At 41.1% G+C, this 27,992-nt stretch overlaps 2 protein-coding genes across 2 annotated transcripts; both read left to right on the forward strand.

The window, feature by feature from the left end:
- The first annotated feature begins 8,381 nt into the window (after window positions 1–8,381).
- Window positions 8,382–15,725, forward strand: LOC104935010 (CD209 antigen-like protein E). The gene is made up of 6 exons (XM_010750792.3): window positions 8,382–8,633; window positions 9,761–9,889; window positions 11,463–11,639; window positions 11,730–11,914; window positions 12,016–12,131; window positions 14,382–15,725. The coding sequence occupies exons 1-6, from the start codon at window positions 8,543–8,545 to the stop codon at window positions 14,560–14,562; spliced, it is 879 nt and encodes a 292-aa protein (XP_010749094.2). The 5' UTR covers window positions 8,382–8,542; the 3' UTR covers window positions 14,563–15,725.
- Window positions 15,726–20,336: 4,611 nt separating this feature from the next.
- On the forward strand, window positions 20,337–27,674 carry gnb3b (guanine nucleotide binding protein (G protein), beta polypeptide 3b). The gene is made up of 9 exons (XM_019253858.2): window positions 20,337–20,505; window positions 22,830–22,946; window positions 23,146–23,291; window positions 23,938–24,001; window positions 24,619–24,775; window positions 24,876–24,942; window positions 25,582–25,783; window positions 25,889–26,105; window positions 26,625–27,674. Exons 2-9 carry the CDS (start codon window positions 22,878–22,880, stop codon window positions 26,729–26,731), a joined length of 1,029 nt encoding a protein of 342 aa, XP_019109403.1. The 5' UTR covers window positions 20,337–20,505; window positions 22,830–22,877; the 3' UTR covers window positions 26,732–27,674.
- The last annotated feature ends 318 nt before the right edge of the window (window positions 27,675–27,992 follow it).

Below are 27,992 nucleotides of genomic sequence, written 5' to 3' on the forward strand. Positions count from 1 at the left end.
ACGCTCCACTCATACAAACCGTCTAGTTGTACCCTCGCCTCTCGCAAAGCGAGGTCACTCTAAACTCTTTTCTGTGGTCGTCCCCAAATGGTGGGATGACATACCAACGGCTACTAGAACAGCAACATCCCTTTCTACCTTTAAAAAACTTGTAAAAACCTTTCTGTTTCCAGAATGCTTCCCTGCCTAACAAAACTAACAACTACTCTGTGCTCCTTCACACCTTTCTCAGCTTATGTCCTCCTCTGTAAGTCGCTTTGGATAAAAGCGTCTGCTAAATGCAATGTAATGTAATGTAATGTAATGTAACATGGATGACTCGATGTAAAAGGTCCTGCCCTCTCTTCCTAAGTCCAAAAGCCTCGATCTAAACATGCATCCTCCTAAATGTGACACACTTGGACCTGTCTAAGAAAGACAACAAAATAAAAGAAAAATATAAAAAAAAATGCTTCAGTAATATCGTTATACTAGTTGATTCCTCAGACACACCAAAAATAGAAATGAACAGATTGGGCTTCAGGGCAATATTGAGAGTTTTATACAGCGTTAACATCTCTTTAAGTTGACATATTTGCACAAATAACAAGACACAAAAAAGGAAGGAGCAGGAAGGATTGTGCTGGTGAGATTTCAAAAAATCCCCAAAGGGCTTATAAAGAAACGCAACAATGAACCAATAAAGAGAATAACTAACTATAAAATAATACAAAACACACTATAAAATATAAAAAAAGAAAACAAATTATAAGTGCCAGCAAAGTACAAGTGGTTTGAAACTTCACATAAGTTCTGAACCTAAATTTAAAGTGTGTAATGGAGTAAGATTGTGCTGCAATCCTAAAAATCTGCAAAGACAAAGAGTTGTTCTAAATCTTCAGATTCACGTGTCAGGTGTTGTATGTGTGGATTGCGATCACATGTTTAAACCGTCTCTCTCTCTCTCTCGGTTTTTAACCCAAATAAAACAACTCGTTTCAGCCTGAGTCAACGAGACGGAGACAAAGCAAGCAGGAGGCGTCGTCTTCTGGGATAAACCCATCTTTGTTTTCTCCTCCACTTAGGTTTTTTACGTCATGGTGAGGTGGCTGATTGGCTGGTTCAGCTGTATAGGGGAGATCTCCTCATTCAACACACACACACACACACACACACACACACACACACACACACACACACACACACACACACACACTACTATTCCTTCCCCGTCCTCATTTTCTCTGCTGTTCTTCCCTCTCGCTCCCTCCAACAGCTGCAGGACTCTCAGCTTCTCCTGCACAGCTGACCCGGACACACTGACGACTATGAAAAGAACTGTTGTTGTTGTCCACAGATAACCCTCCCTTCCCCTTCCTCCTCCTCCTCTCCTCCTCTTACAATCCCTGCAAGCACAAACTCACACACATGCACGCACACATCTTCACTTCACAGCAACAGACAAGAAAACACGAGCACGGACGTGCGACGGTGTCATTGTGATTTCTATTTTTGACGTTTCGTTTCTTAAATTCTGAGATAAAATGTGGACGAAACTCTTGTCGGAAGTCAACTGATATTAAAGATTTTTTTCCTGAATCCATCCCTGAATTGTAGTTTGTACCTCTCTTTAAATCATTTGCTGTTGTTTGACCCAGTTGCATTATGTAATTGCGATTTGTAGCTACTTCCATGTCCCACATTTTTGCAGCAGGAGAAGAAGACTGGTGCAGCTGGTAAAACAAATTGTTTTTTGTCTTTTAACCAGGGCTTCTGTTACAAATGAAGCCCAGCAGCTGTTTTTTTTTTCCTGCTCTCATCACAGATACTTTCATCCAGATCCAAACACCCACTGATCTTATTTTATTTCTTTAGCTTTGCCCAACCTAAAATGAGTCTTCTGCAGCAGCAGCAGCTACTGTTTCATCTGAGCTTAACTGCTTCTATTTCTGAATATATAGTAGCTGCTATAATGTAGCATAACTTGTCTTTTTTTTGCCTTAAATTGAATACTTTATGACATGATAGCTCTCCCAAGTGCTGCAGTCTCAGCTGGCGTCTTTTTATTTAGACTCTCGGGCGATTTGGGTTCAGTTGATGCACAGCAACAACAAGAGCAAGGGCACTTCAGGCTGCAAAGGATCCCATTCACAGCTCTTTAAAGGACAGAAACAAAGGCAACTACATCAAAAGTAAGCATAAAAATAAAATTAAGAAACAAGATGAAGACATCAGAAATGAGAGCAAATCCGGGCAGGGACTTCATAGGAGGACGGGAAAAAAAACGAGTGGGTGAAAGGAGGACACAGACAGAAAGGGAATAGAGAGAGGGAGCAGGGAGGAGAGAAGTGGCGAGGCAAAAGGAGAGCAGGAGTGGGAAGAGACAATCAAGGGGGGGCTGCCGAACGAGGGCACGGAGGGACAATGAGCTCAGCTGTGGTTCCTGCTGGAGTCAGACAGGTTCACCTGATGACACATCTGTCCGTCTGACTCACCCAGACTCTAATCTCCCTCTTCAGGACCTGCACGGAGCAGCAGACGACACAGAGGGGGAAAGACAACAGATGCCAACAGTGGGATTACATTATGTTTTAGGTCATTAAATATGAAATAAAGACCAAGTACTGTGTAAAAGACTTGAGTATGTCCATTTTATGCCGCGTTATACTTTATCTCCACAACATTTTAGGGGGACATATATACATATAAATCTGAATATTCCACATAAAAACATGAGTTCTTAAGAGATGATGCACAGATTAAACTACCCAACAGTTTGTAAAATAGTTAAATCAGATCTACTTTGACCTGCCGCATAATTAAAATGCAACATTAATGAAATATATAATAGTATATCAGCAGCCAATTTTCTGAACTGAATATATATTGCCAATAACACTAGACATTTTTAAATCCTGTTTCAGAGACTGTTTCAGCTCAGCATGGCTGCAGATCTCGTTTAAACGCTGAATACCTGCATTGTCATGATCTCTATGTCATGTGACACCCAAACAGTCTGCATCCCTCTCACTGTTTTGTCTGTTTGTTCAGATGCAGGAGTGATGACTCACTGACGCTTTGTCCAAACATCACACTTAAATCTGATAATCTCGATAATCTTTCGACACGGAGCTTAGAGGTACAGATTTAAATGTTACAAGCGCACATGTTTGTGAATGACATGATGTGACTGTTTGTGTTTGAATGAATGAAAGGGCTTGCCAACATTGGTCTGCATGCACGTGGTGATGCTGCGCTCTAGTGGACAGTTTAGGTCTGTGTTGTTGATACTGACAGGGTCTGCTTTAGATTAAATAGATCAAATTTAAGCAACTCCTACAGAGTATTATAACATTATATAGTGTATATTATGAAATGCATAACCTGTGCTTGACAGGCTGTTGTTGTGTAACCAAGGTACATTATCGTACACTATTTTGAAATCCATGCACCAACAGAATATTTAAAAATGTTTTTCATTCCTTGTTCAATTTAAAAAATGTAAAAGTTTAGTTCAAAGTTTCTACAATAACAACTTGGGACAGGAGAGAAATAACTGAGACACAAGCTACCGTGGAAAACTTTAAATTAACCTCAGGTTGTTCATTGAAAATTCCAGAAGAAGAAAAGCTTAAATATTATCACTTATTTAACACAAGAAACAAAGAGAGGGATTTCCCCCCCACGACTGCCTGGAGGTTGGCTCGATGGGGTCACTGCTGAAGCGCCCCTGGATAGCAAATGGCTAAAGGATATGTAACTTTTAGCTTGGTGAGGAGCTCCTGAGTTTTGATTCACAGCGTCTGAAATTCGCTCAAGCCGCCTGGTCATGGACCACAGCAGGGCATGTGTACGGCCTTCCACCTGACGGAGGCTCCTCTCAAAGCTCAAGTTCATCTCCACAAGTTCTTGCTGCAGCTTCTCAAACCAGGTATGTATTGTATCCCTGTGCTTTCGTGCTGTGGTGGTGTGTGATGATGTAGTATCATATGGGGACGTGGTGGTATATGGGGACGTGGTGGTTTGTGGGGACGTGGTGGTATATAGCGATGTTGGGGTGTGTGAGGGTGTTGTTCTTAGTTCACCACCTTCCTGTTCTTCCTCTGGTAACCCTGTGGGTGCCAGTGTACACAAGAACATTTGGTCATCATGTTGTATGATGTGTGTATATATTGTGAAATCAATATAAATCTAATTTATGATCAAATAACTACAAATAAATGGTTTGGGTTAATGTTATAGAGTAGTAACAGAGGTACCTGGCTTATATTGTGCTTCAGATCAAGCAGAGTAACGATTTGCTGCTGCCATGTTTCTGCAACTTTTGGACTACTCCTGATAAGAGTTACATTTTCAACCTTACCAGGCTGTGTTGGAGGAGTCAGTGAAGACGGAGGATCTGAAAAAGGGAAAAGAAATCATCTTTAGTTTTTATTTAACAGCAAGAAAAGAAAAAAAACAATGTAAAGCCAATAAAAATAAGTAGAAGGCAGAGAACACACCCTTGTGAGAACCAATTTAGCTGTTTGTGTGCAATGACAAGATGCAACACGCCTTGTTCAACTGGGCGGTGAATAGAAGAGGGAGCTCATGAGAACCAACATCATAAACTTTACATTTGACCTAATGGATTTTTATACATGTAGAAACTTGATAATAGCCCCAACCATGGGATGCCTGTCCCGTCATGCCATGGTAGGAGGTTTTTGAGGCTTAGGTACAGATGTACTTTGAACTAAATGCTTCAGCATGCAGGTCGAGTATGAAATGTTTACTATGCATGCTGACATATTGTAAATTAGTACAACTGAGGCTAGAGTTAGTAGGAGACATCATTCATCTGGTCATAGATTGTTGCTAAAAAATGTTTAACCAACCCACACTGATCTATAGATCTATAGTATCATGCTGCTAACATGACCAAAGACATAACTGGAACACCCAGAAGCTTACCCAAAACTTGAAGATTGGTAACTCCACTCTTCAATCTTTTGGCTATATAGATGCTGACATAATAATTCCCGCTGTCTGTCGTGGCCAGAGGCCCCAGTGTCAAGAATCCATTGGTCTGGTTCACGGTCACTCTTCCCTGGAAACCCTCCAACACTACAGTCTCCTGATCTCTTTCCACAAGGGCAACATTCCCGATTCCCGAAAAACCAGGTCATCTTGTCAAAGCCCTCCTTGGGATCAATCAGGGTTTTTAAAGTCACACTTTCCCCTGAGACTGCCTCCACTGGTCCCTCCGGCAATGCTTTCCACTCACAGCATCCTAAAAGAGGAATACCAGCTTTCAGTGTTTTTTGTTATTTCAGTCTTTGTTTGTCTCGTAATCGCTGTAGACCAACCGTAGCATGATCTCTTCAGTCTTATTCATTTTAGATGTTACCATGGTAGCTATATAATACCCTCTATTGTTTTCCTTCAGTGGTCCCAGGGTCAAGAAACCATTGGTCCGGTTCACCCATGCTCTTCCCTGGTAGTCTTCACCAAGTGACGATGAGTACCAGTCTACTCCTGCGGCTGAAATACCAGACAAAGTTGATGAAGTCGTCTTTGAGATTGATCAGGGTTCTGAAAGTGACATTTTTCTTTAAAAACTCCACTCACTGGACCCTCTGGCAGAAGATCCTGACCCACACAGCATCCTGAGAAACATAAAAAGTTAAAATTATTTTGCACCCATGTGTTTTTTAATGCATCACTAGGTATGGTTTTGATTAAATGTGTGCACAGGAGTAAAAATCCTATCAGAACTAGAAGAATTAGAAGTATGTCAGCAAACCAGAAGATTTTAGATCAGTCTCTGACATCTTCTAGTCCCAATAAAATATACATCATATCTCATTTGTTTGAATTTAGTCATGATAAATACATTTTCTATGAATAAATTATATAAACCAGCAAACATTGCATAAAACAGCTGTGCAAAAGTCAATAAATGTGTTATTTTTACCAATAAAGGAGAGGAGAAACAGAAAAGACTCCATCATGAGCTGATCCACTCTGACCAATTCATGCCTTGTATTTCAACCTGCTTGTTTTTGTGGGGACCCACCTATGAATCCAAGAAATGTGACATGACATGTTTGTGCATGATTGTGAAACCATCTCATGCAAAACATTTCATCTCACTTAATCTCACTTGCACTTAAAATAAATCCTTAATTTTCGCAATTGCATCACACTTCCCTGCACTGATGTGTTTTGGTGAAAGCAGATCTTGGGAATATTGCGGGTGGTTTGAAATAAGACAAACAAATAATCTGTGAATGTGAAAGAGTTCAAAAGTTGAGGTTCCCTGCATTAAATTGGTGCAACTTTTTTTCCTCTGACTAGAAACTATTTACTTTATTATTCTTTTCCCTCCCCTGCAGAAATGCAGGTGAAGTTTCTTCTCAAAAGTGGTTATGCATTGTTACAGGTATCTATGGAAGCCCTGAGAGGCAAGTGACATCGATCTAAGATCTAAATTGTTTTCCTTTTCCGTTAATGTTTAAAAAAAGTGGAGTGTACGCACATTCTGGCAAAAATAAAACCCATCAGTGTGGAAACTTAGAAAATGGATCACCAGAGGGCTTCCGTAATAAACAAAGGAGAGAAAACAATTTAGGTCAGACAGAAAAAGTTTAATATTTGCTGACATTGCCTTTTAAATGGTTCACTTCAATCCAACACTGAGCTGAGTCCTTCCACAAGCTTTTCAGGATACTTTGCTAGAATAACGGTCGAGGCCTGTTCATGCAGTCAGATGTAGTAGATGGGGGGAGGGAGGCCAGAGTAGGGTTAGTTAAAAAGTCACATTTCATAAGGGGTGGTATGATGACACAGGTTGTGCAGTCGTCGTCGGGGGCTTTGTGGAGGAGGTGATCTGGAGGTGTCAATGGCTGCCCCATTACCCGAGTTATTGAACCGGTTATAAAACTGGTTCAACTCGTTGGCTCTGGACATGTCTCCATCAGCCCTGCCACTTTTCCCTCCACACCCTGTAATGTTTCTTACCCCCTGCCATACCTCCTCCATGTTGTTGTCCTGCATTTTCTTCTCCACCTTCCTCCCGTATGCCTCCTTGGCCTCCCTCAGGCTTATTTTCAGTTCCCTCTGCACACTCCTCAGCTCTGTCAGGTTTCCCTCCTTAAAAGCTTTCTTTTAAGTTCGGTCCAAAGAATCCAAAGAATCCTGATTGGCTTCAGGCCAGGGCTTTGTGATGGCCACTCTAATGTATTTAGCACCTTATTAAATGCTACCATTTGCTCATTAGCACTACATACAAAATATATAGCTCATGTCAATGTCCTAAGGTTTAAATTTAATGATGATGCTTGTTGAGAAGTAAGAAGTCATCAAAATGATCACAGTTCATCCTGATGGGAACATGGGGGAATGTTTTACTATAATTTGAGTTAATTCATACAACAGACAATAATGTCAACTAGCTGGTGGTGCAAAGTCAGAAGAAAGAAAAGTCAGAAGAATTCATCAAATGTCAACTGTCATGGAAATCCATTCGGTAGTTATTCAGAGATTTCAATCTGGACCAAAATGGACCAAATAACAGACCAACAGTACCAAACAAATCAAAGAGAAATATAATTAAAATCAATTAAATAATTCATCCAATGTATTTAATGCTTTTCACCCCAATCTGATCAAAAATCGACCCACACCAAAAAGACTGACTCATCTAGACAAGCCCTGACATTGACAAGGGGCTTCTGACACACTAATGCTGGAAACTATTAGTCACTTTTCCATAAATCACTCGGAAATGTCAGGGGCAGCACAGATCTGGGGGTTTGAGGCAAGCAATGTTGCGCAACAGACTCAGTCAAACACACTGCAGCAAGACCGGAAAACATGTGGAGATACCTTCAAAATAAAAGCCCCAAATGTATCAAGTTAAGAGTAGCTTTTATCTTATTATTTATATCTACATGCAGATGTTATAAAATAGGTAAACACGAATATAAAATTATTAAACCATCATCATTGAGTGTATATATTTCAAATATAATAATGAATTAATTATCTCTTTGTTTTTACGTGTTTTGGGCAGTAAAAGTTAAATAAAAATGCACATTTTTATGGTGGCTTTTAATCTTGCATCACTGCAGATTTGCATGCATGTACAAATCACCAGCAGTAAATATTGTGCTAGTACTAGTATTGAACTACAAGACACAAAACAGTTGCAAGCCTTTGATTAGAGTTATGTAAAGATTTTGATGGGATAGTTTGTTTTTTGTCATGGGGCCCAAAATCTGGCGACAGCTCTCATTTTTGTGTGGTTGTTTGCAATTTAACATTATTATAACAAAAAACTTTGCATTGCCTGTGCATGCTCAGGGCTTTTATTTTGAAAGATATGACCGGACCGCACGCTGTGCTGCGTGGTGCTTGACTCGAGTGCGGGAGTCCCGCAGAATGTTTATGAACTGTGCGAGGGGGAGCGAGTAATTCAGAGCTCCAGTCTGAGTCTGTTGCTCTCTTTCACTCTGCACGGAAACTTTCCAAACTTTGCATTTCTTTTTTTTTATTTCTTATTTTTTATTCCACTGCTGAGATGTCGACCACCGGGAACTCCGTGGCCTGTGAGGGGATGTACTCCCAACTGATAGATGATGAGGGCCACAGGCCAGATGTGGGACACGGCGGTAAGACCTCAGCTGTTTGTTTTTCTTCCAACTGGAGTTCATATTGTGCCCGGCTGTAGATACACAGGGGACAGGGACTTTAATGTTTTTTTTGTGTGCATGTTTTCAAGCATAGTTTCTCCTGCACGCTTGGAATAAGAGGGTGAGGTGAGGGTTATTCACTTTGTTGCAATCTACAGCTTCACTGTTAGATGCCACTAAATCCTACACACTTTAAATATTAAAGCTCTCAGATGATTTCATAGAGTTTTACAGTGTTTCAGAGCTGCACATGTGCACTTATTATGATTATATTACTCATGATCAAAAACTAGTAATAACAGCAAAGCAAGGGAAACAACATAAGACGTAGCAGTCAGCTAATTATGACTTACTAGTCCAACAGCAAGAATCCCAGCTCTGCGTCTGTCTGTCTGTCTATCTGTGTTTCAAAGTTCAACATTGATGCAAAATCAGTGCACAGTCCACAAAGAAAAAGGTCTATTGTGATTCAAGCTTAAAAAAATCACTATAACAAGCCGCTATATTAGTAATCTGTGATTTTTCCAACTATAAAATCAGTATTGGTCTGAAAAAGCGGGTTTTAAAATAGAGACAGTCGTGGATGTGGTGACAAGAAGTGAACGATGATGAGTTAAGAGTCTGGGTTGTCATTAAAATGGGTTATTTTTGTATAATGTGAATAGTAATGGACCAAGAATAGAGCCATGTGGTACCCCATTACTGATAGTAAAAGGGATCAGAACCATCAGCTGTAGCTGTGTTTAAACTTTTCATTCATATGAGAGAAAATGTGTTATTTTATTTCAAAGCTAGTCCTACTTTAACTCACATTTAAAGAATTCAATATTGGGTGGCTTTAGAGGTACAGTGGGTCGTCTAATCTAATCAGCTCCTCCTCCAGTTTGCATGTGTGCCCAAAAAAACCCAAATTGCTCCTCAAGGCTCATACCATGTGAATGTAATTAGCTCCTCAGTAGTTGGCACCTTGCATGGCAGTGTATATATCACTTTGAGCGGTCAGAAGACTAGAAAGGCGCTATATCAGTACAGACCAATTACCATATTGTGGTTTTCGAGTGTGTTTATTGTCTTAATCAACAATCTCTCCCTCTTGCCACCTCCAGCTCGCCCAGTCTCTGGAGTCAGACTGATCTCCAGGGTGAGCAGCCCCGGTCCATACCGTCTCGCTACCATGTGCCTGGCTACACTGTGTGCCGTCTTACTGATCTCCATCATAGCCGTCACTGCACACTGTAAGTATACAGAAACTTTCATGCACATGCACAGTTTTAAGAGCCTTTTCTGTGCTCTGTACCCAGATGAATCAGTTTACATAGCAGAAATGATGTAGATACCCTATAGTCTCCTCTGTGCACTGTAAACACAGTAATTTGTTCACTGTTGATAATCTGGAAACACATCCGGAGACTACAAATTAATAAATTGTGTAATAAATACCAGTATGTGACTGGTGCTCCTCATCAGGGCACGCTGTGGAAACTCAATATTGCTGAATGAGCAGTTTCCAGTTAAAAAAAGCGGAAACAATACTTTGCGTCTTGCAACACTGACATTCAAGGCATGTTTGCCAATAGTGCACATGTGTTTTAATGCAAATTTAACATGTGTGTGTGTGTGTGTGAGCTTGTTATGTTGAAACAGCCACAGAAGCAAAAGCTGCTTCTGCTTTTTTACAAGCTTGTCAGCTAAACCGCTGACAGCCGAGAGTGAGTCAACAGAGAGAAAGTGAGATTTTCAACATGATCATTGAGCTGTCGAAGAATCAACATGCTTAGTCTATAGACGCTGGGGTAATAAATGTATGTGTCACTGTTTTAGAGAACGTTTTCTAAGAATAAACGATTGGACTCGAATGTTTCTTCTGTTTGGTGTTCTGTCCAAAAGAAATCAATTTTAAAAAACCTTGATTTGATTATTGGCATAAATCTCTTATCCATGAAGTTTGTTTGGCTCACTTCTTCAATAAGTTAAGCAATAAAAATATCCATGGGATGTCATTTTTAAAATAAACTTTTAAATCCATCCTTGCTCAGTCCAAAACAAAATTATTTCTGAACTTTTACGCAGGAGCACGATGCTTTATTCTAAATTACAAATATTTGCAAATGTAAAAACAAACACATAACAAACAATCTTGATTTGGATGCAAGGTACAAACTAAATGGGACCTTTTTATATTTTAAAAACATGTTAGTCTTTGGTGGACGAACCGTAATGGTGACACTGTTTCTAAATGACTTCAAATCTAGCTTTCTGGTTCTAACTGGTGTTCGCACATATCCCAAAGCAGCCACACAGAGTTGCTAGATGGACTGTGTACTCTTATTATGTAGTAAGACTGCAAATAGAAAAGCTCACCCACAATTTTAAGATGGAAATCTGTTGATATTTGATTGTGTTGTTGGTGGACACTAGCAGTAAATGAGACAGGAGCAGAAGGTATTTACTGAAGTAAAAACCCAGGTGTGCGAGGAATTGGGGAGGACTTTCAGTTGACCTCAAGGAAAACCGAGCAACAACAACAAGTTGTAACGTTGACCAGTTACATATCAGTGGGCTTTGGTTGGTTTTCTTGTCTGAAATGCTTCTTGGAATGCATCAGCTATCAAGATTAGCAGAAATGTGTCTTTCTCATTGTTATTAAATTGCTAATTTGGGCTGCAGAGAAAGTCTTGGCCCGGATATCTTTCACCCATTTGCTGGAAGCCCTGAAACATCCTCCAGAGGTTAAATCACCAGACAATAGCCACCAGGTTCTGAGATTTGTTGTATCTATAAACTATCATCGTTCTACTTGTTCCACAGATAAGAACAAACCTCAGGGAGGTGGTGAGGCGACCCCAGAGATACAGAAGCAGACGCAGGGCGCGGAAGTCACAGCTCTACTCGCCAACATCAGCAAACTGCAGCAGGAGAAAACCCAGCTGCAGAAAGAGAAGGACGAGCTGCAGACCAAACTGGATGCCAAAGCGGCCACCAAAGGTTCCTTTTGGAAACACAGATATGATTCCTTGCATTTAGTATAATATAATAATTCTGCTACTGTTGCCTAATATCTCTCTTTCTCGTCAGCTCCCAAGGTGATCCAATCAACGACGAAGGCGCCACCACCCCCGATCGTCTGCCCTAACGACTGGCATCTCTTCAACAACAGCTGTTACTTCATCTCCAGAAACACGAGGGATTGGCCGGAGAGCCAGTCGTACTGCCAGAGCCAAGGAGGTTACCTGGCCATCATCCACACGGCCGAGGAGCAGGTACGGTGCAACGAGCAGCACAATACAAGGAACACCGTTAGAGTTTATTTTGAGTGAGTCAGTGATGATTGTGTACTTTAACATTGTGCGTTTCCTCTCAGACGTTCCTGTGGAATCTTCTTCCCAGAGGCCACTGGAACGCCTTCTGGTTTGGGATCACCGACGAGCAGACAGAGGACAAATGGGTATGGGTGGATAAAACCCCACTGGTTGGAGGGTAGGTTCACTTCATTTCACATGGCATTCTTCTCCTTCTCCGCTATTTACTAATCCCCTTTGCCACACGAAACATCAGCAACCATCGAGAGAGCAACCTACACGCTGTTACCCTAGCCTGAACGATATGGACATAAACAAGCTAAACTCTTTTGTTTACGTGATCTCGCCTCCACACGTAAAAATCCACCAGCACAAGTTCCCCGACAATATTTTGCAAGCTCTTAGTGCCACTTAAGACGATTATGATTTGTTTAAAGAAATATAAACAAGTGTGAGAGTGTTTTTACCCCCCAACAGCAGGATGATAATGCAACCAGATCATTGTCCAGCAATGTGGAGAGGTCTGACTGTGCAAGACAACATCTGTTCCATCATAGCTTCTGTTACTGAATATAATCTCATAACGTATCTCACATCAACTTTTATCAGAGCTTATTTCAACTTTCTGCTTGATGCATCTAAAATAGGGATTCCCAAATTGATTGGCCATCGATTGTCAGCCCATATTCAATAAAAATGTGCAACTGGGAGATCAGGATCAGTGTGGTAGAGTCGCCTGGTCGTGAAAACCGATTGATGACACACATAGCAGATCTTCTAATATGGTGACTGCTCACATAGCAACCTCTCTGATAAAGCGACCACACAACTTTCGTTGAAAAGTGGTTATTTTTAAAGGTACTGAAGGTATTAAACTGTGATCAGGAGCTTTGATACGATAAAGCTGTGACACATTTGGACAGATAGACACACAGATAGATCGACCTTTGGACTTTTATCTCGGTTGAACACCTACAGAATTTGGTACATGTTTTGACCTTGACCTGGTTTACGCTTAGCGAGCTCAGACGGGGGAAAAGGGGAACTTAGACTTAATACTTCCCGTTTTAATGGAAAGTCATCCCTTATTTTTGGCCGAAGGAACCAAAAAGAGAGCTAAAGTTCATGGACATGGAGGTGATTCATGGATTATCTGAAAAGGACTCCAAAGTTAGTGTTGGTTGGAAACCACCATGTGATCCTTACTTTTATCCACATCCTCATGGCTCAAGGTGTCAAGGGGCCGGTATGTTCAATGGTGTAGGGGTGAGAAGTGGGTATACTCTTAATTTATACCCTGAGCAGCCCAACCAACAAAGGATAACCATGTGCAGATTTTGTAATAAACACTGGCCCACAGGTGGGTTATCCACCTATGCCATGCCTTCACCATCCTACGAGAAAAACTCCTATGCCAGCTGGGAAAAAAAAGTAGTACGACTGGGTACGCTCCGTAACTCCTAAACATTTTTGCAGTATGTGTCACACCTCGTATGTTGCGTTTGGATGGATTACCATGAAATTTAGTACACATGTTCCCCTCAAGCTGAAATCTGAAATCTAATCTCCTGATGTTTCATCCTGCACCATCATCAGATCAACATTTTAGTTTGTCCAATACTTTGATTGATGAGCAAATACCTGCAAAACTAATGACGTCCCCAGAACTTCTAGCATGGCTGTACACTCTTTGTCCTGTTACCTGATACATTACTTTAAAACATTAATCAATTATTAGTTTAGTTTACTTTTTTAACTGTAAATTAAAGATCTTGGGTCTTGAACTTTTGGCCCCAAAAAAAGCAATTGAAGTTGTCTTGATCCCTGGGAAATTGCATATTGTATTATTTTTAGTTTGTTTGATGGTTAATGTATTAAGATTAATGTATTAATGAAGAAAATAACCCATAGTCCATGCAGCTCTGATGCAAACACAACAGGACAGTCAAACTGTGAGTGAGATAACACCTGGAGAAAGGCCAGGATCAGTGTTTGCCTGCAAACAGCAGCTCTGAGCAGCGTTATGTAAGTGCCGTTAAACAGCTCCGGGGCGCTGCAGTGCAGATGACCCGAACCTCTGATCTCTGATCATGAGAAACAAATGTGTCAGAGCCGAAGCTTAAAACTGTGCAACGATAAATTCTGCTTTAAAATGCAAAGTCAGGTCATCTTGCGTCAATGTTACTTTTCCATATTTTGTAAACTATAATACCATCTGATTTCTCTTCCTCATTCTGAAAATATTGTGCTGCTGACTAACCTGTTAGCATTCCTCTTTTGCCCCCTGCATTCCTCCCCTTCCTCTTTTCCTGCTGAGATGTTTCATATTTTTTCCTCGTGTTGTTCTGGGCTCAGCTCTCACACACACACACACAGTGTTTGCTAAATATATTGCTGCCATAAGTGATTCCTCTCTTCTAACTTGTAGTTTTTGGGAGGTCGGCGAGCCCAACAACCACATCAACGAGGACTGCGGCTACATCGTGAAAACACGAGTGTTGGAGCGAGTGGCAATCAGGAGCTGGTACGACGCACCCTGTTCCATGTACTGTCGCTTCATCTGTGAGAAGGAGATGGGCCCGGGCGCCAGCACTGCCATACCACACTAAGACGTCAACACCTCTCTGATCGTCTGAGGAAAACACGGAAAGGAAGTTATGACAAACTTTGACCTCACACATTTTATTTTATTTTATCTGGCACAGTTGAGTCTGATATTGAGGTTCATCTTCTGCACTTAGGATAGATCTGAAATGAATAGACGGTATGTTGTGACAAAAGCATGGGTGTCCATTCTTGGATGTCAATGGGTTGTAGTATGAAGAAAATTAACCCTCGAGGCCCCAGAAGAATTCTCAAATGTTGCTGCCATTCACTGAAAACCTTCAGTCAAATTTTCCCTTTTCAATTAAAAAATAGCACCATCTCAAAAACAGAACTTGTTAATCACAAGTTCTTCTCATTTTAAATGCCACGACTTCCTCTTTTAGCAACAAATTTATGTGTGAACGTCACCCCCCGCCCTGCCAACTCTTCCCTCCGTCCGGGCAGCTGTTTTTCTGCACTGATTATGTGATGATGTTTTAAGCAACCCACCTGATAACAAACAGTAATGTGAAAGTAGGTAGTGGTACTGTCTTTGGCAACTTATATAAAAATATAAATAGAATTTACGCGGGAAAGTTGGAGCGACCCGGACGTTCTTCCCTGCCGACTCTTCGGCGAACTCTCCCCCTGAAAACAGCCTCTGTCAAACAGTCCGTCTGTTTACTCGTTCTCAAAGTTTTGAGGTCGTGTCCCATTTCTGTTTTGTGTTTTAAAGCCACACATCTCCGCACAACCTCGCAGAAGACTCAAATGACCAGATTTTATGTGAATGCACCCGAAGCTTCACAATTAAGAGGGATGCATTTTTTGTATTTTTAGATTTTCTTGGTGCTTGTATGTTTTTATATGACCAAAATGTGTTATGTAGGCTCTTCGTTGTCCTACAGTGTAACCTGTGGCTTATTCCACATAAATAATATCACATTTTTATATGATTCTGTTGTAGAATTTATAAATCAGGGATTCAAGATAACTATTAAAGTTTTCTTTCTTTAGCAATGAATTGTGTCTATGTATAATTATGTGAGTATGAACTGATGTAACGTGTTAGTAAGAATGATCAGTTTAATGATTGTGATGCACTTTTCGATGTTTGATTGAGCAACTTTATGCATTAATGTGTCCTGTGGATCTTGTAAATAAATAACGAAGACATTTGATTTCACCTTACTTGTCCCGTGATTCTTTCTTTGAGTTGATTTTTTAAATAAGTTTGTAAGAGTTGTTGTTGATATGTCAATGCTGTGTTAGCAGTGTGTTTTGCTGCCCCCTAGTGGCCAATAAAAATGTATTAGACAGCTTTATAATTAAAAATACAACAAAAACATAATTTTTTTCTTTTTTTATATTTTTTTATATGCATTTTTTTAGTCTCCTGAACTCATTTATATATAATCAATACTTAATTTACACACATAAGGACATATGTTTGTAGAAAATAGTTATACATTGTCAAACCTGTTTAATTGAATATCTTTGTTTGTCTTCTGTACTTGAATGCCAGTTATCTACTTCAGAAGAATTTGGAATAAATAATCTATAAGATTAAGATATTAATTAACTCATAAAGTTTGACTTCATTTAACAAACTGATGAAACAACTTCTCTTCATGAGCATGTTGTTGTTATCCAGCAGGTGGCACTACTAACACAAGCAACCTGCAGTCGATCTGTTGACTGTGTGAGAGTCTGCAGGCCACATTAAATAAGAGCAGCTGAAGTAGATCTTTAAATTTGTGATGATGACTGCTGTACCTTGAAAAGCAACATAGAAAAGTCTATGATTGTTATTAAATATTTTGACATTTCACATTATTATTCAAATAAGGAAGTTCTTGAACTGTGGGTACACAAAGTAAAACATTCAGAAGTATTTCATACGAGATGATTTCTCTCCCTTTATAACTTAGACGAGCTGCATAAAGTTTCATTTTCTGTAAGAACATAGAGAACAAGTCTCTTCTTCTTCTCCTCTGGGCTAAAAGACCGACATCGTGTCTTCCATGTCATCTCGTCCACTTCCTGCTGTCTTGTCAAAGTGGGCTAAGAGTTGCCCCCGAGTGAAGAAGCCACAGGTGGAGCCCTGAGGGGGGTTTGTTGAGTGCACCGCTTGCACTCGTGCTTCCGTCCTGAGCTCGTTACCACAGGGAGTTATCAGGAAGTCAGCTAGCCCTCTTCTGTCACAGTTCATTAGGATTACAGGCCGACACTTACAGAGAGAGAAGGAAGAAGAAACACACTTTATGAGCAGAACTGTCTCCTGCATTTCAAGATTTTAAAAGTGTAAAAATGTCAATATATGTAAAGAAATAACAACCACTCCCAGGATAGTTCACTATTACCTGTCTTAAAACAATTATTGGTGTCCTATATGTGCATTAAAAACAAGTGTGGCATGGCACATTTAAATAAATGTCATATTTACTATTCAAAGCCTCCAAGAGATGACACAATCCAGACTTTCTTCTGTGCAGCAACCTACTGTAAACTTTAAGTTTATCTGAGGTTCACATGAAGTTACACATCTTTGTGCAGCTTAGCACAGTGATAGTGACACAAAGAGGAATTTAAAAAATAGTTTTAAAAAGTCTGACTTTATGTATCTAAAGGCAGGGACACACATTAAGACTGTCGAGCTGATTATAAATATGATTTGGACATGGCAACTGATGGGACCAAGGTGGACCAACCAAAAATCATGTAGTGTACTAAAAAACTTGTTTTTCCTCCTTTTTTTTTTTTTTTTGGTCCTTTCGGAGCCAAAGGCTGCTGCATATAAACAGAACAGGCTGTTGTTTACCGTCCACATTTGTTTTGGCCCGAGAACAGCTGGCGTTCTCGCAGGTTTTTACGAGGTCATCCAACTCCAGCGGTGTCTGTTTCCGCAGTTTTTAAGGGTTATGTTCTGCCCTGACTGTCAGAGACTACAAGCTTTTACGTGTCACTTACAATGAATGCATGAATGATTCATTTTAATGCAAACATGGGAGCATGAAAATTGATTTATGAATTATATAGTGTCTGTGTTATCCTACTACATATCAGTGAGAATCCAGCATTTCAAACTGGAAACATTCAGAGCTTCGGGTCACAACATGATGAAGAGCTCACATGACAGAGGCTACTTTAGTTTTGATGAAAGATGACCAGTTAGAATTTCAGTGTTGACCCAAAAACCACGTAAATGTAAAATTAGAAGTTATTTTGAACGAGCTTTTGAAAGACACGTAAGGCCTGATCTCACAAACTTAAAGTAGATGTTGCAGAAGTGAAACATGTTTGTAGAACCACGTTATGATTGTAGATTTGAATAACGAATGCTCTTTTAAAGACATGCCATGTATCCGTGCACTAATTCATCTGATTTTAAAGCCAGGTTAGAGGCCCGGCTTAGACAAATCACTGACAATGTCAAGGTCATGTGATACGAAGAGGACGTTTTTTCTTCTTCATCCAGTCAAGCTTTCAATGGAAAATCTGAAATCATTCGATGAGCTTATTTGACATTGTGCCAGTTTGTCTGCTTAAGACGTTAAAACACTTGTCGAAATGTTTACCTCTCCGCTCAGGCTCAGGTAATGAAGTCTAGTTACTACACGGTGGCTCTAAGCCACAAGTCTCGTCCTCATTGGTTCGGTGTCCTGCTAATCCACCATTAGTCGTCATGCATCATGGGCGCAGGGCGAGATCATCAGAGATGTTTGATGGCCTCCTCTAATGGGGACGTTTAGATTAAGCTTCTCCTCGAGGCCGAGTCTTTTCTTAGTAATTGATGGAACGGGTTTCGGCTCAGGCCTGGTGACATCACGCGGCGACATCAGTGTTAGGCAGCCCTGTTGGCTTTGTGGTTCATCCATATGTCAAATAAGAATACGCACAGGTTTAATACCTGCAGGGTGCATTTTGAATCATGTATCCTGAAGCGAGGCACTGAAGTCTGAAGTGTTGCTCAGAGGAATGTGAATGTAAAGATATGCCATCTGCTCTCTTCTTCTTCTTTTAATAAAGAAACGTGAACTGATGTTGCATAAAAAAAACTATGGCCGCTTTGGACAGATAGACTTCAATACAATACTTTATCGTGCATCACAGTGTTTTCTCTTTAGGACATGTTTTCATCTCTGGAGGGCGTGCTGGGAAGTTTTTTTAAAATAACGCTTCAGCGTGCAAAGATTAATAGATCTTAATTTATAGAAGACGACAGGAATGGAATATAATATCCATAACTATGTTTCTATTAGTGTATAATCACCTGAAAATAAGAATAATTCAGATTTTTATTACCTTTTAAAATGAGTCTTTAATATCTACAGATACCACAGAGTCTGCCATGTTTTATACAGGAGCCCACAGCGGACAAACTAAACATTGGCTCCAGATAAGAAGTTTTGCATTTTTCATGTATTACACAGTTTCGTCCTCATGCTTCGCATGTGAGGCAACTAGAGTCCTTTAAAAATGAACTTTTTAAGTTCTAATGTGGTGATGTTATTAGATTTGTTGTTTCCACTCAGCTCCTTTGTGATGTTTCATGGTGCATTAAACTTTTATTATTCATGTGTCCTTATGTAGTGTGTCCTCTGACCTCCCCGTGGAACGTGGATGGAGACAAGAAAAATGGTGTAATTAATTTATCACATTACACCAGATTATTACCCACGAGGAGTTTCATTTCAGGAGGAGAAGAAAATGGAAATCTCTCCACAAGCCACAAGTCAGATTACAGGATGTCAAAGGAGGGCTGGACCAAATGAGATAATCTCTTACGGAAGACCAATACCTGCTCTCCTTCCTGTCTTGGCTCAACCCAAAAACCTCGCTCCTGTCCCCGGTCTCACCATCGGCATCCAAATATATCTGACTTCCTGCGTTTCTACCTATCTCTTGTTGGCCTGTTCAAACACTGAAGAAAGTTTCATTCACAAAGTTTCATTTTTATTTAAAAAAGAAGCAGCCGTCACATTTAACGTCGAGTCCGAACTCTTCATTTGACTCTTGATCCACTTTTCGTCTCTGCCTCTGCTGTGTGTCAGGTGTGACGCACGTTTTGCCTGACCTGGTCTAATTCCCTAACGAGATTGGCCGTCCCCGGATATCCCATTAGAGCCTAATTAACGGGGCTCAGCTCATTAGCTCTGACAAACCAATTCACCCCGTCAACCTCCGCCCCAGACTATCCATCCTGGGCTCCAGCACCCTGACAAAAAGCATGCGCCGCGATGCCAGGAGTCAAAGTACAAAGTCACCTCTCTGTGAAAATTAAACCAGATATTAAAATAATGTCTCAGATTTGTGAGTTAGAGGTTTCAAATTGATTTGCAGCCTTCTTTGGAAAGATTAAAAGTCTTTGAAATGAGCATCAATGTGCATTTTTATTCTTTGTGCATCATCTTTGCACAATAAACTCAATAAAACCAGTTGGTCGGATCATAAAACAACATCGCTGCATGCCTGATGTATCTGTTTCCTTCCTTCAGGGCTTGATTTTTGTGCCACAGGTGTCATTTCTATGCTCATTCTTTATATTCTCACATTTCATCTCCACCTGCTCCCTTTCTCTTCCTGTCTTGTTCTTTCATTTCTTCACCTGCTCTTGTCTTTTGACCTCATAACCTGATTTTCTCCCTCCAATCGGTTTACCTACCTCCTCTCGCCATGCTCCCTCTCTCTCCCTCTCTCTCTCTCTCTCTCCTTCCCTCTCTATTTCCATCTTTGAGCTTTATCCCTTCATCCCTTATCTCCTTCATCCCCTCCAATCCTCATCTGTTCTTCACTGTGGAGGAAGGGAGAGAGAAAGAGAGAGTTTTTCACAAGTAAGCTGCTAGCAGTCTGCCGGGGGAGAGCATCGGAGGAGCCAGCGAGCAGGTTGTGCAGCCTGGGATTGTGGGATCTAAATAAACGCTCAAAGGGGACCAGGAGAAGGGACCACGCTGTGTGTGGAGAAGGTGAGTTCTCTTGTTTTACTCTTCTGAAGTTGGACTTTCTTCAGGTGCTTTTTGGAGAACGTTTGGAGCTGCATCATCTCACTTTAAGAGATTTTTAAGCAAAGTGCTTTTTGCACATTTAAAAAAAACAAACTTTTCCTGCAATGTGCAACACAGGAAACTGATGGAAAACTTCCATATTAGGAGAGATTTCCTGCACATGGCTGCATTCAGACTATGAAATGTAGCTGCAGCTGCAGTCTGAGTGTTTGCAGTGATTTTGGAGATGCATGAACCTCCCTCCAATGCTCACTTCCGAGTTGTTTTATGCCATTTTTCATGCTGAAAGCCTCCTAATATCGAAGCATTGATTTCTTTGCGTGCAACAGAACAATTTACGAGTCCCGTGTAAGACTACATCCAATGTACCGGTTCCTTAAACCCTTTGAAGGTGATCTTTGGATTGTAGGGAAGGTGCCAAAGAGGATTGGTGTCTCAGGTGTGGCGGCAGTAAGCTGCAGCCTGATCTATCACACAAGGCCAAACCTCATCCAGCTCACTTTGTCTGCAGGTTTCTATGCCGTCTTTGGTTTGATACTGTAAACAAGGTTTTTGTTTTATTACTGAAACACTTTCTCGGAGTGCTTTCTGATTTTTATCGCTGATGAAAATAGTTTCACTTGAGTGTTGATACATTTATGTGCCACGAGAGAAAAGAACAGTCGAGGAGGAGCCGCTGATGTTTGACTATAACAAACGCACCGCCGTCCACATCACCCTTCCTCCCTCTCCCTCTCTCTCTGATCCCGAGGTAAAGAGCAGTCAGTAATCGGATGACAGGAGATTTGACCGGTAAAGCTTCCTTTAAGATCTCCTGTCCGGGATTTAAAGCCCTACAGCAACCCCCCCCCTCAACACCACTACAACCACTGCTGCCTCTCCCATGTCCTCCACCCTCCATCCTGCTACCTGTGCTGCACGTAGGCCACGTCCTGGAACTTTACCTGTACCGTTAATCGATCTTTTCAACTTATTTCGACTGGTTTGTCCATGACACAATGGAGTATTTAGTCTATAATATAAAATGCCAAGTATATTATAAATATATAAATATTATTTTATATAAAACAAAGCTGCAAACCCTCACATTAGAGAAGCTGGAGGCAAAGTTAATAAATAACTTAATTAAAATAATTAATTTATGGTTTCATCTTGACTTGTGTGCTCACAAACTGCAGCGCTGCAAATCAGTAACATGTAAACATAATCATAGAAACTGTTGCAAAGAGCATTTCAGTAAGAAGAGGTTGAAGTTTATTCTCTGTAAAAGACAAGTTGATGATTCATGTTTTTCTTTTTTTGGTCTAAATATCATCAAAGCTACTGAAATGTTTTAAGAGTATGTGATAACACTTATTGCAGAGGTCATGAAGCGCATGAAGGTAGCTCAATTAGTCAGATGTCGGTATCCTATTACAGAGTATTAGGTGCATACGCTGAACTGCTGCACGCAGAGCTTTTGAAACCTGAAAGTTACGTCAAAGTTCAGGAATAATAATCATCTAATACCTAAACTAACTCAAAGTTTGAGGTTTACGCCGAACGCTCTTTGCTGTTGCTCGAATGTGATGTCGGTGAAGTTTAAAGTCTGAGAAGAAGCTGACATGAACAACCCAAAACTGATCTTCAAAGCTGAAAACATATGAACAGAAATGTTTTACAGAACTGGTGTTTCTCTCAAAATGAAAAAGATGATCTGCTTATAAATTCCTTTAGGGCAAAATTCTGATGCAACAGCTTCAATTGAAGTGAGTTCATGACATAAATTGAACGTTAAAACTCTTAAAATGTACTGATACAGTCCAGGGTCCTTCAGAAACGTCTTAATCAGATTGTAGCTCCTTCCTTCCTAACTTGTCCATACCTCTTTCCTTTCCTTTAGCTCTCTCCCACCTTTGTTTCTCTCCTTCATAAATTTCACACCCACATTTCTACTTGAAATCTTTTCTCCCATCTTCGTTATGTCTCCTTCCTTTTATCTCTCCTCCTTCCCTCATCATAGCCGGATGGGTCCTAAAACTAGTAACAGTATTACAACTTTGGTTTTAGGGAGGGATTAAAGCTGTCAGGTATGTGTCTAATCTTTGCTCAAGACTTGATGGTGTAACAGCAAACCCAGGCGATCCAGATCAAGATATCAGGGTCACAGAGAGATGCACGGACCGGTCAGTGGATCTCTGCAGTGAACTGTAACGCACTGCAGAGATCAGCGGTGTTTTGCTGACTTGTTGATAAAAAATCTGCTGTGTGTGCAAATAATCAATTGTTCTTTCTCTTTTTTGCAGATTCACAGTTTCGTTTTCCGTCAGTAACATCCCCGAGCAACCGTCGCCATGGCAGCTGAGAAAGCTGAAATAGATGCACTGAAAAAGGAGTGCGATGGCCTCCGTACAAAGATTGAGGTGAAACACACACAGCATCATGTCACTAAAAACACAACAACTACATTAGTAGTACCATTTCTTTTTCTCATGCATTCACTTAGCAGAGTCACCTGAACACACAACACTTCAGACTCCAGGTTGGGAGGAACATTAGAGGCCTAAACTCTTTCCTTCTTCTTCTTCTTCCCCCACATGTGATCCCCCGTGTGGCCACCAGGCTGCCCGGAAGGCTGTGAATGACGGCAGCATGTCAGCAGCAGCAGGCGGTGTGGCCTCAGTGGGCCGGGTCCAGCTGAAGAACAGGAAGACACTCAAAGGTCACCTGGCTAAAATCTATGCCATGCACTGGGCAGCTGACTCCAGGTGAGGAGGAGAAGCAGGTGGAGTTCATCACAGTTTGAGTAGACATTATAAGAGTGAACCAGCATGAACAATACCAGGACCCTGAACCTGAAGCAGCTAAATGGCATCCAGCCATTTTATTATTTGATCTGAGATCTGCCTGTTTTTCATGTCTCAATGATTCAGTGAAAGGAGCCAAAGAGGAACTGTTCTCTTTCCAGTTTGGATCAGATTTTAGTAAAGAAATAACATTCACACTGTAAATCTCAACTAATACTTCTTGCATTTATTTAATTTAGCAATTTTCAGCACACACATTTACATATTTCTTTATATTTCTGTATTTATATTCACAAATGGGAGCGACTGTAAGACAACACAGTTTCTTAATAAAGTATTCTGACAGATGGGATGAAAGATTTGAACGGATACACACAGTTTGTCAGTAATTAACTGTAGATCGTCTGGCTTCTATTTCAGATGATTCTGCAAATTTAATTTACTGTCCAAATGAAGATTCAATGCTGGTCATTTATTATAACGGGCAAAAGAGAGTGTAAATTGCACAAGACGTAAAAACATTCAGACTTAATTAATGAGCAATGAGCAGTTTGATGATGATGTCTGAGCGATGTTGTTATGGAAAATGTTTCTGTCTCTCTCACAGACAAATGGTCAGTGCATCACAGGATGGCAAGCTTCTCATCTGGGACTGCTTCACAGGCAACAAGGTGAGCCACAGAGATGTTCCAGTAATGACTGAGAATAAATCTGACTTGTTGATATTGTGTCAGGATTAGACTGATTTAATAATTCGTTTTTTTAGTTAACTTCTCTTTCTACCATGTTAGGAATGAAATCACGGTCACAAGATTAAGAGATTTTTAATTTATTTCGATGGCAAAAAAGTTCCAGTTTAAAGATTTTCTACCGTTTTTACACCTTTGGGCGTTAAGTGAACTGCAGTCAGGATCCTGTTGCTCCAACGAGGAACTATCTCATGTTTCATTTGGACCATTGGCTCCGTGATACATGAAGCTTACAACTGGGAAATCGCCCCATCAGTCAACACCACGAAACCAAGTTACAACAGGCCAACCCCAGTTTAGGTTACTGACCCCTACCATGGATCTCTCTTGCCTAGTACAAAGCAATCAGCCTTGGAAGTGTGGTTTCTGCCACGTTAGTCCACAGGCAAAGACCTGGTTGGGTTCATTTGTTCAGTCATTCAGTGGCACCAGACATCGAGTACTGGCTGAAAACATCAGTATCTTCAGCAAACCCAGTGGGTTACGCCTGGATACTCGAAGAAGGTTGTAAATCAACAATCTACACTTTTGCTTTCCAGTTGGTTGCTGTCCCACTAAAGTCCGCTTGGGTGATGAGCGTCGCCTTCGCCCCCTCTGGTAACCTGGTGGCTAGCGGCGGTCTGGATAACATGTGCACAGTGTACAACATCAAGGCTGCCAGCCCCAAGACCCTCAGGGAGCTGGACGCACACACAGGTGACTAAATGACTGAAAATGCACTCGAAATAAAGAGTGTGGCACTGATATAGTCTGACGTACTGAGGTACTGATGAAACTATTCCCCCGTCCCGCCCAGGTTACCTGTCCTGCTGCCGTTTCCTTAGCGACTCTGAGATCCTGACAGCTTCTGGTGACACCACCTGGTGAGTTTATTGGCAAAATGGATCTGAAAAAGTCTACTGGCTATCACGATTTACTGACATCCAACAAAATCCATCAAAATTCAAATGCATTTATCTGCTACAGCAACACATCTGCTCTCCTTTGAGAATAAATCACAAACCAAAAGACAGAAATGTTTATTTTATATATTTTTTGTTTGGAAATAGACACAACTTCACATTTCGAATCAGTAAAACTTCACAAAAAGCTACTAAGTCTGCATTTTGAAGGATTATTACTTTTGTTTTGAAGCCGGCATACCTTTCCTTCGCATGTTGTGTTTGGCATGGCATCATTGAAGGTATACTACAACATTTTGGAAAATAAACTTAAATTGCTGTCGTAATAGGTGTGAGAGGAGCAAATTCAGCTTCAGCATTGGTCCATTGGCATGTAGTTAAGCACAGGTATCCTAAACTAACAAACATCCTCACAAGAGTTCACTGAAGCTACTGTCTGGAGTTTCAGATGTGAAATGGACTTGAGGAAAACTTTCTTAAAACTCACATTTATAAACTAATTCTAACAAACAAAGATCCATAGAAGTCCCACCTGAACTAAACAGGCCGAACGATAACTACAACTACATCTACGACCCTCTTCCTCCCTCTGCTCTCCAGCTGCCTGTGGGACCTGGAGACTGGAAAGCAGAAGACCGTCTTCACCAATCACATTGGCGACTGCATGTCTCTGGCTCTCTCCCCTGACCAGAACACCTTCATCTCTGGAGCCTGTGACTCTCTGGCCAAGCTGTGGGACCTTAGGGAAGGGACCTGCAAGCAGACCTTCTCTGGACACACCAGCGACATCAACGCCATCGCTGTAAGGAGCATCACATCCTCCATCACACACACACACACACTGGGAAATGTCATACGTGTTATTTCTGAGCCTGAATTTCTCGTGATCTCTCTCTCCCCGCCTCAGTTCTTCCCCAACGGACATACCATCGTCACAGGCTCCGACGACTGCAGCTGCAAGATGTACGACCTGCGCTCCGACCAGGAGGTGATTGGATACCAGGACAGCAGCCTGAACGCCGGCGTCACGTCTGTGGCTCTCTCCAACTCAGGCCGCCTTATCTTTGCTGGCTACGATGACTTTAACTGCCACATCTGGGACACACTGAAGGGAGAGAAAGTCGGTGAGTGGAGGATTGTCTATTCTGCAGTGCAGAGTGATGTAAAGCTTTCAGAGGGGAGGTTAATATTAAGAAAGAGACATGGTGGCGATTAGGGGGTGTGTGATTAGGTGAATGAATGTCTTTCCTATCTTTTCCTTTCCTCGTTTCCTTTTTCTTGTCCTCTCATCTGTTTCTTTTCTCCTGTTTGCCTCCTTTCTTTCCTTTCTTCCACTTTTTAATCTTTTCTTTTAATTCCCACTCTTATCCACCTCCTCTCCTCTCCTTTCTCTCCTCTTTCTCCTCTCCTCTTCTTACTCACTTGTTCATGCCTGATCCTTTCTTTCCACCTCTATCCACTCTTCTCACCCCCCCTTTTATCCTTTCTTTTCCTCTCATTTCCTTCTCCTCTTCTCTTTACTCCTCGCCTCATCTCCTATCCTCTTCTCTCCCCCTTCTCCTCTCCTTTTATTCTCTCCTTACTTTTCATTGCCCTTTGCTTCCTTTTCCATAACATCTCTTTTCTCTCTCTCTCTCCTCCAGGTGTGCTCTCCGGCCATGACAACAGGGTGAGCTGCACCGGCGTCCCCGAGGATGGCATGGGCGTCTGCACAGGATCCTGGGACAGCTTCCTCAAACTGTGGAACTGATGCGTTCCCGCGGAGGAAAACACCGGGAGAGGGAGAACAAGAGGAGGAGGTGGTGGTGGTGGAGAAGAGGAAGAGGTGGAAAGGGGGAGAAAAAGGGTGAAGATAGAGAGGAAAATAAACTAGGAGACGAGTGAGGTTGGAGGATATTTGAGCACAGATCTTCGTCTCTTTCTCTCTCCCTCTCTTCTTCTTCCTCATCCACGTATGCAAAACATGAGCGGCTGCGAATGAGTCGAGTTGTATAAATGGCATCAGGTATAAACAGTGCACGATGCATCCCGCTGCACGTACAAGAGAGTTTTATTGTTGTCGAGACGATTTAAACACTGAAAAAAATAAAAAACATAGCACATTATTCAAAAATGAAGAAGCAGAAGATAAGCGCTTACTGAGAAATGTCAATTAAACACATTTAGATCTTTGACAATAAAGAAAAGCAGAAAGATCAGGTGAATATTGAAAATAAGACTTTAGGCTTACAGATTTATTTTTATTGTATTTGACTTGTAAAAGAGCCCTGCACTTATCTAGAAGAAAAAAAAACTGATGTGTAAATTTATTTATATTTTATAGTTTAACACATTAGGATGGAGAGTTGATGTACAGTGTCTTTTATTGTTCTTTCTTTTTCGGGCGGGTTCAGGGGCCGCACATGTTCAGAGTACATATGTGCATGGTAGAGCTGGCTGCTGCTGCCGCTTCCTCTCCATCCCCGGCCCCTTCATCTCAGCGTGAAAATTCAATGAGGTTCCCAGACAAATGAAGACAAATGCTGTGAGACTGTGGTCTGATCTGTGAAACACTCTGTAAAGACCTGTAAACTTTATTTTACTCCCCTGGGTTCAGCTGCATTTTGTAGTGCTTTTACACTTGTGCAGTTCCTCTGTAAAAAGACGAAACTTTTGTTGAACATCTTTCTAATAAACATAGATAAACATTCTGCATTAACACCATGTCAGAGTCTGTGTGTTTGTGTGTGGCTATGGATGACCTTCATCTATGATACGGGACATATACACACTTAGAATACACCAAATCTAATCAGATTTTATTTGTATAGCCCAAAGTCACAAAGTACATTCAGACCCTCGGTTCGAGTGAGGGAAAAACTTTAACAGGGAAAAAAGGTGGAAGAAACCTCAGGAAGAGCCACGGAGGAGGAGGAATTACAATGACTGATACAATGATTACAGTAGCAGTGGAACCTGTGATAGAGACAGAGAGACACAGATGCACAGCGGCAGCAAATCATAAACTAACT

Source organism: Larimichthys crocea, chromosome XIII (genome assembly GCF_000972845.2).
Source record: "Larimichthys crocea isolate SSNF chromosome XIII, L_crocea_2.0, whole genome shotgun sequence".
Taxonomy (NCBI): Eukaryota; Metazoa; Chordata; class Actinopteri; family Sciaenidae; genus Larimichthys; species Larimichthys crocea.